At 42.2% G+C, this 17,650-nt stretch overlaps 2 protein-coding genes across 10 annotated transcripts in view; one reads left to right on the top strand and one right to left on the bottom strand.

Moving 5' to 3' along the window:
* Positions 1-5,778: 5,778 nt before the first annotated feature.
* Positions 5,779-8,137, top strand: GPR160 (G protein-coupled receptor 160). The gene is made up of 2 exons (XM_015637984.3): positions 5,779-6,012; positions 6,490-8,137. Exon 2 carries the CDS (start codon positions 6,540-6,542, stop codon positions 7,554-7,556), a length of 1,017 nt encoding a protein of 338 aa, XP_015493470.1. The 5' UTR covers positions 5,779-6,012; positions 6,490-6,539; the 3' UTR covers positions 7,557-8,137.
* An 828-nt stretch (positions 8,138-8,965) lies between these two features.
* PHC3 (polyhomeotic homolog 3) overlaps positions 8,966-17,650 on the bottom strand; it is a 28,963-nt gene continuing 20,278 nt past the window's right edge. For 8 of the 9 annotated variants that reach the window (XR_004498631.1, XR_004498632.1, XM_015637978.3 and 5 more), the window contains one exon: positions 8,966-17,288. Coding sequence is in view for 6 of the 9 variants with exons in the window: in XM_015637978.3 (XP_015493464.1) it covers positions 17,134-17,288 (155 nt within the window). In the remaining 3 variants the exon portion in view is untranslated. The remainder of the gene's footprint in view (positions 17,289-17,650) is intronic. The other variant, XR_001523347.3, reaches the window with a different exon arrangement.

Genomic DNA, 17,650 nt, shown 5'->3' with positions numbered 1-17,650 from the left:
CTGGACCTGTTGGCAGAATCAGTTCAAGTGGGCTCAGTTTACAGAACAATCCCATTTCCTCTCCTGTGCCCTGCCTGTGCTTCCTTCGAGCAGCTGCTGAACTGGGCACCCCATGCCAAAATTTCTATATCCCACTCCAAACACAAGCAATTTGCAAAATAAAATACACCTTAAAAACACCTAGAAAAAAAAACAGTGTGGAAAATATAAGTCCCAGAAGGTGCCTATCCCTGGTTTCTGTCCCTGCAGAGGCCATGGTGAGGACAAAGACCAACTTTACCTTTGCTGGGTGTCCCAGAGAATTAATGAGCTCTTGGTCCCAATGGGCCTGACTGTAGATGACCCAGCCCAGCTTTTTGTAACAGGGACCAATCCTTCCCCTCCCTCTCATCCCCAAAATTTGCCTTATCCTGACTTAGATCAGATTTTCCAATAGGAAAGTTCTATATGTATTATTTCCTTGAGCTCTAGAAAGCTTGTGTTTGCTCTACTTATTTGAGTCTAAACTCTTCAAGGAGTTGTACTGGGATAAATTCAGAGTAGATCCATGAATTTGAGCCACCACAAAACCAGAGCAGGAGACAGATTCTGGAGATAATTTCCTGCTCACACTCAGTGGTCACAAAGGAGATGCTCAGGACCTGCATGTCCTCCCACTGCTCCGTCTACCCTTTCCCAGCTATTCCTTTCCCAGCTGCTGTGGGAAGGGAGGGCTGTATCCCTTACTCCTTGGCTGACATTTCATCCAGCTACTTCTCATACATTTTTAAAACCAAACCTTGAATCATGCATGTTCAAACACCATTCTTTGTTACACTCTGTACAAGAAAGTCTGTATCAAACATTTCCCAAGGTCCAAAGCCGTTGAGATGCAACTTCTCAGCGGTTTTCATGCAAGGCTTAGCACAGACAATAGTGCTGGACTCACCTTTTCTTTAGAATAAGGCAGCTCTTGTTAGGAATTAGGGAAACAGTCTCCACCTACTCACCAGCACTGCTGTGATAGATGTGTTGACTTTTAAATACATCAGAGACAGATCAATTCTCTTGGAGACCTTTAGCAAAGGAGTTGGTGACATTTAACTCTGCTGAGCCAGGCTGACCCCCAGCTCACTCCAGGGCATTCCTCAGGCTGCTGAGGTATTTTGTCTAGTAAGAAGGACTCACTGATTTGATTCTCAACCTTTATAATCAACCCCTCTGTATAGAATCAGAATCAAACAGGAGATTTTTAGCTGTTTTATTACTGTCAGGATAAGCTGATGCTTGCAAAACACTCAGATGCAAGGCCTGGGACACTGGTTCCTAACAAACTTCTGCAAGTCCAAGGTACTTTATTGTTGAGCATCATTTATTACTGATTCTGACCAAATCCTCCCCAGGGAGCAAGAGCAGAGTGGTGTGAGGTGGTCCAAGGCACTGTGCCCTCCTCACTCGGAGCACAAGGAGAAGGGTGAAACAATCCTGTCAGTGTCAGGGAACTGAAACTGAAGCAGCTGCTGAATGTTTTCAATAGACTTCCTGGTAATGGCTGGTACAATTTCATTAGGCTACTCATTTTATTTAATAAAGCATTGGATTATTTTATTTGTAATTCAGCAACAGGTGCAGGAGAACAAAAGGGACATTTCCTGATAGTGTCCACAAAGAGTCCATTACTGCCTGGCTGACACAGAGGCATTTGCTTTGCCATGTGTATTTTTTTTTTTTTCTTTTTTTTTGTATGTGAAAATAATTATCACAGAAAAAAATTGTTTTGTGATAAAAGACTTCTGAGAGAGGAATTACTTTAGAGTTAGCAACAGCACTGTGCAAACGGTTTCCGTGCAAGCTGAAGTAAAGAGGGAACAGTACCGGGCAAACACTGATCCTGCTTTAGATAAAGATCAAAGATTTTCTGCAGGTGGTAACAACCATTAATCCTCATCGTGTACAACAGAAGGCAAACAGAAAAGGCTCAGCTTGTGATCCCTGGAAGTCCCCTGGAGTCTGGATCTAGTGAGGGCTGGAGGTGCTTAGGAGAGAGACACTCTGGCACTTTACCTTTGCTAATCAATAAAAACACAGAGCAGAGCCCAGGGTGACTATCACTGGCCTTCACAGTAAATTCTTATTTTCTCTTTCTGATATGTGAGTGTTCAACCAGTAATTAGGCTGTTTGTAGGGAGGCAGAAGGTGGAGTTTTGAATTCTTCACACTGGGGGTGAGATTGAAATTACATTTTCTTCCTTTTTAGCTTCCCTTTAAATTAAAATGTCACAAAGGAACTTGCTTAAAGTTGAAGTCAACCAAGAGGAAGTAATATCCTGAAAGGTTACAAAAGATTTTAAGCTCTGGCGTTTCCAACACAAAGACAGTCTAAACACACCCTGAACTCCATGTTGGCTTCAGTCTTAATTTCAGTTTTGTGTTACAGTGACCAGTAAATCATGAACTGGGTATTTTAAATTACTGGTTCAAGTAATGCAGTTTTTAGGACCTTGCTTGTACCACCTTTTTTCCAGTTCCTTGAAAAACTATCTGTGTCAAAGACAAAAACCCACTAACACTGCAGCGACATCATGAGCAGCAGGAAAGCTTACACCTTGTGCAGTGACAGCACACAGCAGGGACAAAAACCAAGGAAACACCACTCCTGAAAATCCAGCAAGGCTGACACCAGCTCTGTACTGCATATTCTGGATTTTCTCTGAATAAGCAGAATTAGAACTCTATTTTTAAAAGCCTTCAAATTAAAATTATTATGGAAACGTGTTTCTTGTTCCTCAACAAGATCTTCCTAAGAACAAACTTGTTACTTTTAAGATGAGCACCTCCAGTGATCAAAATGAAGATCCACCACAAACCAACTGTGCTTTTAAAAGGTTCTTGAAAAAATAAAACATCTTGCAAATGGGACATTAGTAAACATTCTTTAAAAGTAAAGTTAGTTTAAAATAAAGTTTGTTGAATAGTTTACTGGTTACATATTCTGTTAAAAAATATAAAATCTTCATAAGCTGTGTCTCTCTGAGCCATGCAGCCTTTCAGGACCCGCAGCCCCACAGCCACCGGCCACGGCAGAGCTCGGTTTGTTAATCCAGTGCTGACAAGGCACAAACCCTAACAGGGCATTAAGCAGGCTCAGCTGGGCTGCACCCAGTTAAAGGCACAGCCAGGGCAAAGGCTGTCAGACTGGCACTCAACCCACAGACAAATGTGGAATCCCCATGGATTGTTCCAGAGAACATTCCACAGGGACATTCCAGTGGCCCACTGCCCCTGGCTGTGGGGACCATCCTCCTCCAGAGTCACCCCCAGTCCCTCGCTGGGAGTGGGAATGTTCATAATCATTTGTGCAGGAGTTCCACACATCACACCAAAATGCATAAAGATGTGTTTATCTCCCTGTCTTTGCCCACGTGGCTCGAGATGTCCAGAACACCAACAGAAATTGCTTAAAACACACAGGGGTGAGGTTTGAATTTACTCCCCTGCTCAACACAACAAAGGGACAGGCAGCAATGAACTTGGAAAGCACGGCACATCTCGAACAGGAAGAGCAGGGGAAAAGCCAAGACTCAGCTCTAGCTGCTCAGGAAGCACAGCCCACGCTCCTTGTAAAGGAGTGCTGTTCATTACCTGCCCCTGGCTGATCTGCAGCGACATGCAGGGACTCTGCTGGTCCCCACTGCTCCTCCTCAGTGACTCCAGAGGCTGCAGTGACCCGAGCTCCAGCACAGCAGGGAGGAGAGGGTAGAGTCCAGCACCTGTTCAGTGAGGACACTTTGATCAGCCACTGCTTCTTTCAGGAAATTATCAAGTTAGATTTGAAATTAGAGATGGTCTTTTTTCTTGTTCCTTTCCCCTAAAACCCTACGCTTTCCATTAAATTGAACAGCAGAACCCAAAATACGAGCAACCAGCAGCAGGAAACGGCCCTGAAGAAGGAAGGAAGCCTCTATGCAAATGAGCAGACAACACAGAACCACTGCATGAGCTTTTAGCACAAACAGCTTTTAGAAGAGATTCTCTGCATTATTTCAGGTACCACTCTCCTTGAGGAGGAGTCTCCTGTCTTGTTTTTACACACAGCTGCCTCCATGCAAATATAAACTAATTCCTTAAACTTTCTATTGCTGCTCATGGACATAAATGCAGCCTCTTTAACCAAGCAGGATGGGCTGAAGGTATTATTTACTACTTGGTGCTTTTTAAGTACCTGAAGATTTTCCTGTGAAGGAAGAAGCAGCCCTTATCCAACATGGAGTGAGCAGCTCCTGACTCAGCAAGGACCTGCCAGCACCAAGCCCTGCATTTGATTTCCAGGATACCCCATCTTGTACCATCACTTCTCTGGGATGGAAGATGAAATAAAGCACTCAGGAGCAGAAAACAAGAGTAATCAGTGAGTTCAAAGCAAACTTTCAAACAAGCACAAGATGGTGAAGGGAAAGGGAAGCTGAGAAGAAGCCACAACACGAACAGGGGAGGTAATGTGTGAATTGTGCTCTGTGGGCCCCGCTGAGGAACTCCCCCAGTGAGGGTTCACTGAGCACAGAGCTGACACAGTCTGGAGCTCACACTCTCACTGGAATTTTTAGCATCACAAAAAATGTCTAAAATGTCCCTGTCCCCTCCTGGTTCCCCATTCCCAATATCCAGGCATCTCTTCATCCAGGCCTGTGCAGCAGTTTCTGCAGTCAGAAAGAGAGACACAACCAGAAGCAAATCCAAACATCCAAACAGTTTATTTTCTCCCACTGGGAAAATCACTTTCATTGCTTTGCCTTGGATTAGAACTAAGAGGAAAACTACTATGAAAGCATCACTATTCAGATAATTGTGGGTGCACTGGGTGCTCAGAAGGTGCAATACCTCTGTCAGGTGTAAACATTTCCTTATTATACTCCAATTTGTGCAACAGACCTAATAAACACTGTGTGGATAAATAACTATGGTCAACATGAACACTTCTGAGGATTACTTTAAGCTGGCAGGTTTTACAGAGTATTGATCTTTTTTTTCCATACAAAACCCCAAACCTAACAAACCTCAGAACTACTTTCCCCCTCAAATTCTTCTATCCTTATGATGAACCATGGAAGAAGGATAAGGAAGGGGAGAGGAGAGAAAAGAGAAAAAATAGAGGGGGAAAAAAACCACAGCTTATAACTGAATTTAATTCCGTGGAGTTAGTTGCTTTCAGAAGTCCTGCCAACCACTTGATACTTTTGTACACACTTAAATCAAACAATACTCACCGTGTGGGCACAGGGCCTCCCAGAGGGAGCATCCTGTGTTCCTGCCCATGCAGCCAAGCCCTGGGGGACCCGAGGGCTCCCGCTGAAGCACCCTTATGCCCCAGGATCGCCTTTTCCCCACACACATCACACATTTAGAACCCAAAATATTTATCAGCCGCTTTTATAAGGATCTGGGTGTCCCACCGTGCTGCTCTCGGCACTGGGGCACCACGAGGCTGCTTCACCTCCCACTGCTGGGGGATCAAACACAACACACGGAACCTGTTCCCCAGGGCAGTTATTTTGTTGTATGTACTATGTGTGTCATGTGTGCTGTGTGTTACATGTGTCATGTGTGTTATAAGTTTCTTTAATAGCTGTAGTATGTTACCCGTGCTGTGTTCCATGTGTTATACGTGCTCTATGTGTTATATATGTTACGTGTTCCCGCTGTGCCCCGTTTCCCCCGACACGAGCCCGCACCGCCGCTCCCCGCCCGTCCGGTCCCGCCCGGTCCCCGCGCTGGGGCGGGCGGAGGTGGCGGCCCCGCCGGGCGGGAGCGCGGAGCGGCAGCCGCAGGTGGGTGCCGGGGCCGGCCGGGGCAGCCCGGGCGTCCCCTCGGAGCCCTCCGGGCCGCCTCCGTCCCTCTGGCTCCGGAGAGGAGCAGGAGCCCGCCGGAGGGCCGGGGGCAGCGGCGGAGCCCGGCGGGGAGCGGCCGGGACGAGGAGCGGGCGGTGCCGGCAGCCGCGGGCAGCGGAGTTCCAGGACTTTTGCATCGAAACTGGAGGTGATGGTTGATGCTTTTTCTGCTTTCAGGATATTTCTGTAGTCTCGATTTCCTACAGATTCTGTGAGCATAATGAACTGTGAGGCCGTGCTGCAGCATCTCCTACAGTGTACGCTTTCTGTCTTGTAATTTTTTCAGAATATTCAGGAGCTCTGAAACCTTCATCCCTCTGCCCAGCTGGACAGAAAAACCTCTCCATGCCTTCTGAAGGAACATAGTCGAACTTATTTCCTAAACCTTTCCTTGGGTCATTAGGTAGAAAAGTAAATTATGCTGACCTTTTAACTCTGGAGAATGTAATTAATTGAAAGAAAACAGAATTTCAGCAGTTGTTGATAATTTAATGATGAGTTAGTGAGGGTCTCTACTCTTCATTAAGGGGCCTTAAAAATTCCAACAAACTGGGTAGCTCCTATGATGGAACTAAATGGTTGAGCTACACACAAATAAATTTTTACACCTTTTTTTTTTTTCCAGATATGAAGCACTGTGGCCTGTGATATTTCTGCTGTCTTCACCACTGGAGGATGGCTGACAGACTCTGTGAAAATGGTTCTGGTCAGTACCACTGCACCCACACCAGCCAGCCTCTTGACATCAGCTACATGTTGGTCCTGATTATATTTGGAAAAGTCTTCCTTGATTTCTTCATGTTGCAAATTAAGCCAAAACCTGTGAAAGTCAGTTTTATGGGATACTTCTGCATTTCAGTGGCACTTCTTGATTTTGCACTGCTGCTGAGTATCTGTTTCATTTTCTGTTTTGAGGACTTTGCACTGTGGGGCGTGCGATTCACAGAGTACCACATCTGCCTCTTCACTCAGATCACTTCTCTGACCTACGGGATTTTGCCTTACCCCGTGTATTTTGTGGCTGCTCTGGATTATTACACCACCGTCCCCCAAACATCCCGATCCCCTAAAACAGGTCGGAAGTTACTTTATGTATTTGCTGTGGTGCTTATATGGATTTCCAGGTTTTTTTGCACTCTCCAAGTTCCCGCTGTCTCTGAAGAGCTGGAAATGCAGAACAGCGTTTCCCCTTCGCAGTGCCCTCTCTCTGGCAGCCTGCAGAGCTACTGGGTGTCGTGTGCCATGGTGCTGCTGCTGGCCACGGCTCTCCTGGCTCGCTGGAAGGAGGTGACAACCATGCTGCTGTCTGCCAGGCTCCTCTCCTTTTCCAGCCAGCCTGTGCTGCTGTTCCCCTACGTGCCTAACAACACCACTCGCTTCAAGTGGCAGCTCCTGAGCAGGCTCCTCCTGTGTTTCCTCGGCACTTGGGCGCCGTTTGTTGTTCTCCAGGTGGTGGTTCTGCTCCTGGGTGTGCAGATCCCAGCCTATGTGGAGATGAACGTGCCCTGGCTGTACTTCATCAACAGCTTTCTCCTGGCAGCAGCCTACTGGTGCCGGTGCCACCAAGTGGAGTTGACAGAGGAAGGGTGGTGCACAGACCCCTTTGTCAGCTGGAAATTCTGCTTTATGCCGTTCAACAATGAAAGCACAGAGCCAGCTGATAAGCCAGGCGCAGTAATCGTCAACTGTTAACGAGCTGCCGATGGAAAAGGCTGCAAAGAAAAACTCCGATGTTGGCTGGCTGGGTCCTTACAGACAATACAAGGAAACATCTCCAGAGCTTCACTCCGTGGAAAGAAGTGCAGTGGCCAGCAATACTTCAGTGGATATTGCACTGCGGTTCAGGACACCGAGTCCCAGTGGGCAGCAAGCACTGCCACGCCAGGGAATTCAACTCCAAATTACAGGTTTAAAAAACCACTGCTTATATAGGACAAGTTTTCAGTTAAACTTTGTGTTTCTGACTAGAATTCTACAGTTCCTTTAACTGGAATTATCTCAGGTTTTACAGTACAAAATGCAATAAAGTCTTCAAGGCTGGAGTTACATACAGAAGCTGACCTAAGTGTGAAAAACGAGGTTCAGTCTCCTGTTAAATTTTAAAAGGTTTAATAAAGACAATAAGAGACAGAAAATAAAGCAGAGTAACAGCTGGGTGCCTTGGTGCTCTGCCAAGAGCACACCTGGTGTCTTGGGAACACTCCTTTTATACCATTTTGCTGTAATGGTTAAATGCATATTCAAACTTTTCCAAGAACTATTTTGCATGGCTACTCCTTGGGTCTGCCTGTTTAGAGCATGCACTTTTCAGGTTTAATTTCCCTTTTATCATTCTTTTATTTGGGCTGGGGTTCTTTCTTCCACAGGCACTAAGTGTTGACAGCAGCCTGGGCCCCATCATCTGTTTACTGGAGGTTATCTTGCTTTGCTCAGGCAGGACCTAACCCTAACGTCCAAAATTCTTCTGGAACCTAAGCCTAAATTTTAGCTAATAGTAGGAGAAAAAGAAAAAGACATAGCAAAAGCTATCTAACATTATACACATATAACATTCATATTAATACTTGTGAAAAGCCAGTATCACACTACGTATTTATAAGGTTCAAATGACTTTTTGAAGTGTATTTTGTTGTTAAAATGTGGGGTTTTGTCAGTTTGATGGAAAGGTTGCTGTCTAACAAGAAATAACTTGTTTTAGTTAAAGATACAACTCCTACAGAAATAGAAACTTTATATAGTACAAAACCAGTGCAAAAGCAGTGCAAGATGTGCAATTTCCACAGCCACAGGAGAGATGCTGCTTCATTGCTTCTTTTCTGCTGCTCCTCTAAGGTACATGAACATATTAAAAACAAAATAATTAGAGCAACAAGCATCAAGGTTAGCTGCTACACATAAATAAATGCCCAAGGTTAAAGAATGGTTTACATTAAATATAGCTTATTTTGAAGACAAAATTACTTTAAAATAGTTAAATATGAAGTGGGACTATTTTAGCAGGGAAAGAATTAGTCAGGCTTCTACCAAAAATACTCTCAATTTTCAAATTCTTGAAATTTGATTTTGTATAAGAGAAATAAATTATACACGACCAAAGCAGACAAATGAAATTAGCATTTATTTCTGAAGCACTAAACTCACAATACAATGTTGTATTGAAAGAGAAACTAAGTAAATGATGCTGTAGGTTGGTTAATTGTCCCCCAGACCCACAGGGAACAATGATTTCACACAAGAATACTCATTAAGAAAACTCTGCAGATAACAAAAGGTGCAATTACAAGCAAGTTTAAGCAGCATAGTATAAGGTGCTTTGTTTCAGCATTTGTAGGATGGATTTACCCATTAACAGACAGATCGAAGAAATGTCACTTTTACAGATCATAACAAATGAGAGAATCGAAAATTCATTCACATGCTTGTTGGTAATAGGAAAGTGCTTCTTAAAAAATGATTCACAAAGTAAAGATTATACTTTTACATAGTTCATTGTGTGCTCTTCAACTGTAAAATTTAAATTTTGGGTAATAATTTACTTCATTATATATCAATTATAGAGATAGATTTAATTGCAGAATTTAATACTACATGGGTTAAATTTTCTTATAAAAGAATATTCCAGTATTTCACTCAACAAGAATACACAATCACATCTCAATCATAAATTAATCTTTGATTTCTGAAACATATCAAAATCTGATTATTTTGATTTATTACTTCACCCCACATAGTGCTTCTTTCACCCACAGTCTGTGGTAAATTTCTTTGAGGTTTCTGTGATGTAATCAAAAGGGGACAAGCATTTTTCAGCAGTAAAAAATGATTTTGGGGGAAAATCTGTTTAAAAGGCCATCAAAAGGATAGTAAATGATCAAAAACTGAATTTTAAAACTAGTGCAATAAGAGGAGGCAATGCTTAGCAACATTGTTTGAAGTGTTTGGCACCACAAATTTTTTCATTTTTTATGCTGGAAAATGTACTTGGGGGAAATTCTCTTTCCATGTTAAAAGTAGGAAAGCACATGCAATGTTAACTGGAAAAACAACCCTAAGCAACCGCTCCCTGCTCTCTCAAACTAATTGCTGTTAGCTAGAGCTGGAGATGCTATAGGATAAACCATGGCTAAACACAGGGGTTTGACACAACATTTCTTCAGGTCTTATAGAAACTGGACACCCACTGAAATGGGGCTGACAAAATATTTACAAAACCTAATTCCATTTAAAAATCAGCAAATACATCAAATATAAGAATGCACCAGGCATTTCAGAATCATGAAATAACTAATCCCTACAGACTCGGCAGGCAGGGGGAAATTCCTCTTTTAAACACCAGATGAAGGCAAAGCTATTTTCAAGTTCATTTCAGGTGTGTTTTGCATGGTAAGTCTCACCCTTCTGAATCACTAACATGCACAGAACTGGAACTGCAACCAGTTGGGTGAGGCTGCTGACATGTTTTATTCATCAGTGTGGTTCAGCTTCCCAAGCCCTAATTAAAGTTTACACAACCCCGTCTGCCCTAACGTGCCAGAATTCCTGTAGCTGCTGCAGTGCTCCTAAAGCCACTTGAAGTTTTTAACATTTTTTACAGGGAATCCACAACATGAAGCCAAAGCAAATATTAATGGATTGATGTTACATCACTGTATCACTTATCAAATTTATTCTTTCTTACTTTTTGTAGAAAAGTGCCAAAGAGCATCAACTTTTAGGTTGTCACCTCCATTGAGGAGGCAACAGTTGCACTGCAGGTCTCCTCCAACATCCAACTGTGGTGCCTGAGCCTGCCAAGTGACTATTTTAAAACATATTAATGGTAACTCTCTTTGCAAGCCCACTTTTATCCTTGGCATTCATGGAGGGAGACACCAGCTGTGCAGTGATCTCCATCCTACTGTCTTCCTAACAATTGTATCTTTTCCTCTGGGCATTTGTTTTTTAACCTGGTGCTTCTGGGCAGTACCAACACTGGTACCTGGACCATCCCTCTCTAGAACAGGGTGACAGTTTCACTGCCAAAGAGGACAGAAGCTGTGCCAGGAAAGTGGAAATATCTGAAATAAAACAACTACAGATAACCACTGCTACATCTCCTCTGTACATCACTTCTTGTGCTGTGCCAGCAACTAATGGCCTTACACAACTCAAACACCTTACAGTCCTAAATTCTTGTAAGATTATTCAATATTAATGCTAACAACAGCTGAAGTGTTAATTCTTTATGGCAGACTTCTGTACTTTTCTCATTTTAAGAATCTCTTACAAATCAACATTGATTTTAATGAGATATTCTATGTGTTTTCAACTCTAAACAGAGTATTTGGCACTCAATGATAAAATCCTTCTTCTTTACACACATCTTTCCTGGTCAGCACTGGCTTGTTAATTTTATAACACAAAGACTAATTGAAAAGGAAATTTGGTGTGCAGAATCCCTCACTGCTCTTTTCAAAAAATGAATTTGCAAAATGCTACCAGAGGATGGAAGCATTCTGGCTGGGTAGTGGAGGACAACACAAGCCTTCCACAGGCTGCCCAGGCTTCACCCACAAAGCAATCTACCTCATGAATCAAAGACATTTGTGCTTCAAACCTAATCCCGTAATCAGCACAGACACCCTGATTATTACCTAGCAACAACACCACAAGCCTGCCAATAACCCTATGTACCAATGGGGTATAAACACAATTAGAATGCTCCTTCAGTGTTATGTATTGCACTTCAAAAGTGTTTACGATCACAATTCTACGAATGCACAATTGTGCTCAAGTTACATTTACTTCTAGATGGAAAAAAATATTTTAAAATTGCATTTTTCTATGTTCTTACTGTACAGAGTAATTTGGATAATTCAACAGGAATACTTAATTGAAGTTTAAAAAATTTTAATTTGAATTCTGTTCGTAACACTGGCTCCCACAACTGTGCTTCAGAACGGTTAAATCTGTGGCTACAAAAGCTGGACTATGAACTTACTCCATTCCTGAAATTTCCAGCACATTCACACCTCTGAACTCTGCTTTTTCCCTTCCACTTTGCTGTAAGAGATTGGAAAATACTATGCAGCCTACAAATGAATGAGCAGGTGTGGGTTTTAATGCAGAGGTTACACAAACCTACACAGCAGCTCAGATGGGACCTTGAGCACATGTGGAAGTGCTGCCCATGGATCCCAGGGGTTAAAGCAGGACACAAAATGCCCCAGCCCCCAGAGCTGACACCCAAGAGAGCAAAATGCCACACTAAGAAATTGAGTGGGGAAGGAAATGTCAGATTTCCAAAGAGATGAAGATGGTAAAAACAAACCAGGCTGATTCTCATGGATTAGGGTAATGTGTGCTCACTGCCTTGGTGCTCAGTCTGTGTCCCAGGCCCCAACTCCATCAGCTCAGACCAGGGACAGCTTCCTGAAAAAGCTTCCTGAAAAACCACACGCCTGGCACTTGTCTGGAGCATCGCTACTGTCTCTTTTTCAAATGTCACCATTTGCAAAGCCATCCAGGGGATGTAACTACACAGAACCTTTCAGGTCTAAATAAACTCTCATGACTAAAGGCAAATTCTTTTATAATTAATTTAATTTAGGCTCATCTTAAATGAACTAAGTATTAAAGGAATTTAAAATTTATTTTTCCTCACAGTATTTCCTGTCTGAACCTATAGCTCACTATAAAGAGTGACTTGAAAATTAATTCACTATGAGCAATTAACACTTTACACTGAAATTACTCATTGATAGCTCTGCTCATACCTGTTCCACGCAGCATTGAACAGGAACAGTGCATTTAAAACAAAATATTCTAAAATATTAGCTTCTCTCCATCTTTAATAACTAATTTAGGCAAATATTAAAAAACTGTCCTAGACTGATTGTTTTGCACAATCATTATCTGCAGCCTAAAACAATCAATGAGGAAATATCTGGTTAATGATGACAACAGGACATCTCTATACAACACTGGTGAGAAAATAACCCTGCAAGCTTTATAGATACTGAGTTTTAATAGGAGCAGTCTCAGTACAATCAGAACTACTCATGTTATAATTGATGTTTGCAAAACCAGGACTCAACACAGCTGTCACTGAATTCTTTGATCACTCAGAGCTGTACATTTGTCACTGTGTAAGAAATCTGTTGAGCTCTTGAGGCAGAAGTTCCTGCATGGATATTGTGATATTAGAATGATATTAGAATCCATCTGAAACTGGCATTAGCTGTAGCTGCCATGCCAGGCAGTGACACACCACACCCAGCCCAGTCTCACAACAAACTTCCATTCAAATTATATTTCAATGATTTTGTACCTGAATATTTCCTTACACTTCAAGATAGAGCAATAATGCAAAAGCTGTCTGAAGAGTTGGTTTTATCCCATCCTTTCCTCTTTCTGCCACATCTGCAGCTACAAAGGACTCCATCTGTTCTATCCAAAAGGCGGGATTCATTTTTGGACAAAGCACAGGTAGAAGTCAGGGGGTAAATACCTGCTTTCACAGGAAAGAAATGAGGAAATGGATGCTTGCAGCACATAAATCTTCTATTTGAAATGTCTCATTGACAGAAATCTAGCAAAGACTTTACCCTCCACAAAGAACTTCATTTCTGGAAAGAATATGATGGGTTAATGGGTAAAGAATGGATTTACAAAATGCAGCCAGTTTAAAAACCCTCCAGACACTCTCTGGTGAGCCAAAACAACTGGCACTTTAAGTCAGTGGAGGTAGCCAAGCTTCCTCAGGGGAATGCCCTGCTCCTGCTGCAAAGCAGGGATGCAGAGTGATACGAGCCAAATGGATCAGGGGAGGCTGCACACTCATTTTGATCATTCATGTGCAATTCTTTAAAACCTCAAACAAACCCTGAAGCTGAGACAAGTGTCACAGTTCTGGTCTACTGGATGAAATCTTGACAGCCACCTTCAGCTCAGTGCTCTGCAAAAGGGCCTTGCCTTGAGCTAATGCTGCAGTTTCTGCTAAGGAGTAGGGTAGGATGGAAAGTGGAGAAGAAAAAGGAAGGGAAAAAGCCATGGAATGTATCTCCCTTCTGAGCTCTTCCTATAGAAGCTGAAATACTGCAAGCATTACAAGTGTTAAAATACAATTAAAATCTTTAATACTTATTTTGCAAGAGGGTACAGCCTAATGTGTGGGAAAGCCATGGGAAATGGTAGGATAAGCCTGGGAAGACCTCACCTATTGAACAGCAAGTGGCCAGTATGTAAAATGGTTCTGGAGAAATGTTACTCTAAGTATTATATTGCTTTTTTGAGTAAATTCATAAGCTTCCCAAGTAGACTTCAGCTGCACTTGGGAATTTTTCAGCCTACTTTCACATACAAGTGTGAATTTTTTTAAAAAATTGATTTTATTGACACAGCTACACTGGCAAACACTCCCATACAAGTGCACTTCTATCAGTACAGGTCAGTATAGCTGCCTCTGCTTTTAAGTTCCAGTTAATTGCCAAAATCACTGAAGAAGAAAAAAAAACTTTCAATATGCATAAGGTCCACATTCTAAGCTTTTGCATTCATGAATATTTAAAGCATAACTCATTATCTGTGGCTCTCCCAAATCCACAGGGAATGTTACATACCAGACAAACAGGACCAGATGTACCTTAGTGGGGTCTGCTCTGAGCTCCTGGCACCTGGCAGTGATTATGGCTGAGCTGGACACAAACACTAGCTGGAGAAGCTCTCCTGAAAGCTGTCTAATAAAGCAAAATTAAAGCAGCCATGAAATTCCCATGCATGTAACACTGATTAACTACAGGTCTAAAAAAGACCCCTAAGTCCACATTTTCTAGTACACCTTAAGCCATTATCAAACCACATTTATGTATCCCTACTTTTTACATTGCCTAAGAACAGTACAATCAGAAGACAGATTAAAAATTAGCGAGTGAGATTTCTGTATAAAAATAATAAAACTTTAAGACAAAAGCCAAAGGATAAATATCTAAGATATCTTTAGTCTTCAGTTAGCTCATCAAAACAGAACATATCCTTTAGAACATATGTTACAGATATGCTACACTGTGTATCTTACAGAAATGCTACAAATGGGAACCCACTATCTCCATCATTTGAATGTTTTTCAAATGAACATTAGCAAACGTTGGAGCTTCAACTAAGTAGTTTATTTTACAACAGTAACTGAAAACAGAAAAAAAACAAATTAGAAAGTGCTTAGCGACTTCCCTCCAAAATAAACCCAGGCATCAATTCATCCTCTAAAGCTTTGGTGCCGTTTGGATAAGGGCTCTCACCACATACCAGCGTGCAACTGCAGTGTGTTGTCCTAACTTGCAGCTTCAGTGGTTAATAAAAACATTAATAACATCTGCTATTAGCAAGCTCAAACAGTTGTAACTAAGAACAATGATTCTAACGTTGATCTCCAGAAGGTAATGGTAGAAAATCTGTTAGTGGAAACAAAGCAATAGTCTAATTAAAGGAAAATGAAGCACAGATTTTTCTGTAATCCAAATTTACTCTTTAAGGTCATCAGTTAAATAATATACATATTAATCTGTCTGTCACAAACCTGCCTTTCAGCCAGTGTATGTGCATTGACTCCTTTTGATCTAGGGCAGCAGTTCTCAAACTTCAGGTCAGTTCCTTTTCTCCTTAGGAATACTGTACAGGCCCCTGAATACCTCCCTACACAATCATATATTATGCATTAATTTGCATAAAATACAAAAAATACATTATTTGCAGACACATACACATATTTAATTCAAATATACACAATGACTATCAGCACATGTACCCTTCTTTCCCTAAACAAGAGCTTAGGAATCCAGGTCTGTACATAAGGGGAGTGGAGCTGCAAAAGGGAGGGAACAGAAGTACAAAATGCATCCATGAGCATCCATGCACAGGTGGTGGGGAACCAAAGGCCAAGAAGGTGCTGCTGCCTCAAAGCCCAGGCAGCTTCTAAGAGCATCAGTAACTGGAGAAATGTATTTGCTCCACAGAGTGTGAGAGGGAAGATGGAGTGGGACACTAAAATCCCACCACTGGGGTCTGCAGCATCCAAGACAAAATCTCTTGCCAGAGGGACAAATCAGGGCCACTGCATAACTCTCCCAGAGTTGCCAGCGCTGGCATTCCTCCTGCTGACCTGCAGCTCCAGGCTCCCTCATGGCAGCAGCAGCTACTCCTGCACAAGCTCTGAGGGTGGCCTCACTGTTCCTTCCTCAGAGAACAGCCAGCAGAGCTCACACTGGCCCCTGGATAAGGAAAAGGTGCTTGGAAGCTTCCAATGAGGCAACGAGAATGCGCTACAGGGAAAGACATGTTAGAAGAGGTATCAGGAAAAAGAACATCTGGGCTATGCTGTCCCTTCTCTACCCCCAGTCTCTAAAGCAACTTGTCTCAACATGAGCTGGTCCTGGCTGCAGTTTTCAGCCCCTCACACCAAGGCATTTGGGAACCTGACCCCAAGTGCTCACACACTTCCTCAGGGTCCACTCTGAACCCCCATTTGAGAACTGCTGGTCTAGCTTAACTAGCAGCATGTGAAACTACAAACCTAACACTTAATGCCCCCTTAGTGCATAGCAGCATTCAGAGTAAAGTAACATGTGCTTCAGTTACCTCTGGCAGGAGTGTCAGTAGCCTGATCACGAGGATTTTGGTGAGACAACTACATGGTTTATGGTATTTTACAGACTTCAAGAAAATACTATAGTGGCAGAGATGAGGATAAGCCTACATGAGGAAAACCAGCTGCCAACCTACCCCTTACAAACAATTTGCTCAAGACTAAAACAAACTCAGAGAGCACAACTAAATGCATAGCATTTTACTGGTACTAGTGCTTCCACAGGGCCTGTGGACACTTCTGTTAGTTCAGTCCAAACACTGCTGTATGTGGGAAAAGTCTTTCAGAATACAGCAACACAATTTAAATGGTGTCTAGATTGGGGTGGGGACTGGGATATTAATCATAACTCATAAGATGAAGTACATGTTGGAGAATACCTAACCTATCACAGCATATTTCACTTCATGTTTTTCCATGAAAGATTTCAACTCAAAGCATTACTCAGGTTTTACTATAAACCTATTAGTTGTTGAAAACTACAGAGAACTCCTGGTATAATCAAAGGAATAGTTTAAAGTCTTTATGTGAGGAGAGCCCCACCTACTTAACAAAACATCACAGTAACACTCATGCCACAGTGAAGATGTTGGCATATTACTGTCGGTTCTGTCACTGAGAAACTGTTGTTTAAACCTTCATGTTCACCTCCTAGGATTCTTTCAAGGAATTGATACGTGCACAGATTTTCAATGCAGGTCCAAGCTTAATATTCATTGCACTCATAAGGTGATCCTCCTTCAACAAGAGGAGAGCTTGTCCATCAATTTCTTGTGCTCTAAATTCATCTGCAATATCTTGACAACCTAAAGGTAATAAAAAATATGATTAAGAAATGTCCATTCTTAGCTCAAATGATTTTATCCACACCAGATCTTTTCAGCTACACATTTTCCAGTGCCCATCCCTTTAGCTTGTTGAACCTAAATTATATGCAAGAGTTCAATATTATGATGGGAATTCTGAAACAATATGAAAGTATTCTTTACTACAGCCTCTAATTACACTGTAGTTCTTGGAGAACTACTCATTGGGAATTTCAAGTCCCAGCAAAGACAGAATTTTCATTTCATTAAGAGGAACAACCTCTCATCATTGGAAGTGATTGGGTAAACAGCACTGAAATAGCAATCAGAAACATAATTAAGTGGGTTCTTTCCAGCAGTAA

Source organism: Parus major, chromosome 9 (assembly GCF_001522545.3).
Source record: "Parus major isolate Abel chromosome 9, Parus_major1.1, whole genome shotgun sequence".
NCBI lineage: Eukaryota > Metazoa > Chordata > Aves > Passeriformes > Paridae > Parus > Parus major.
This window is presented reverse-complemented; position numbering and strand designations above follow the sequence as displayed.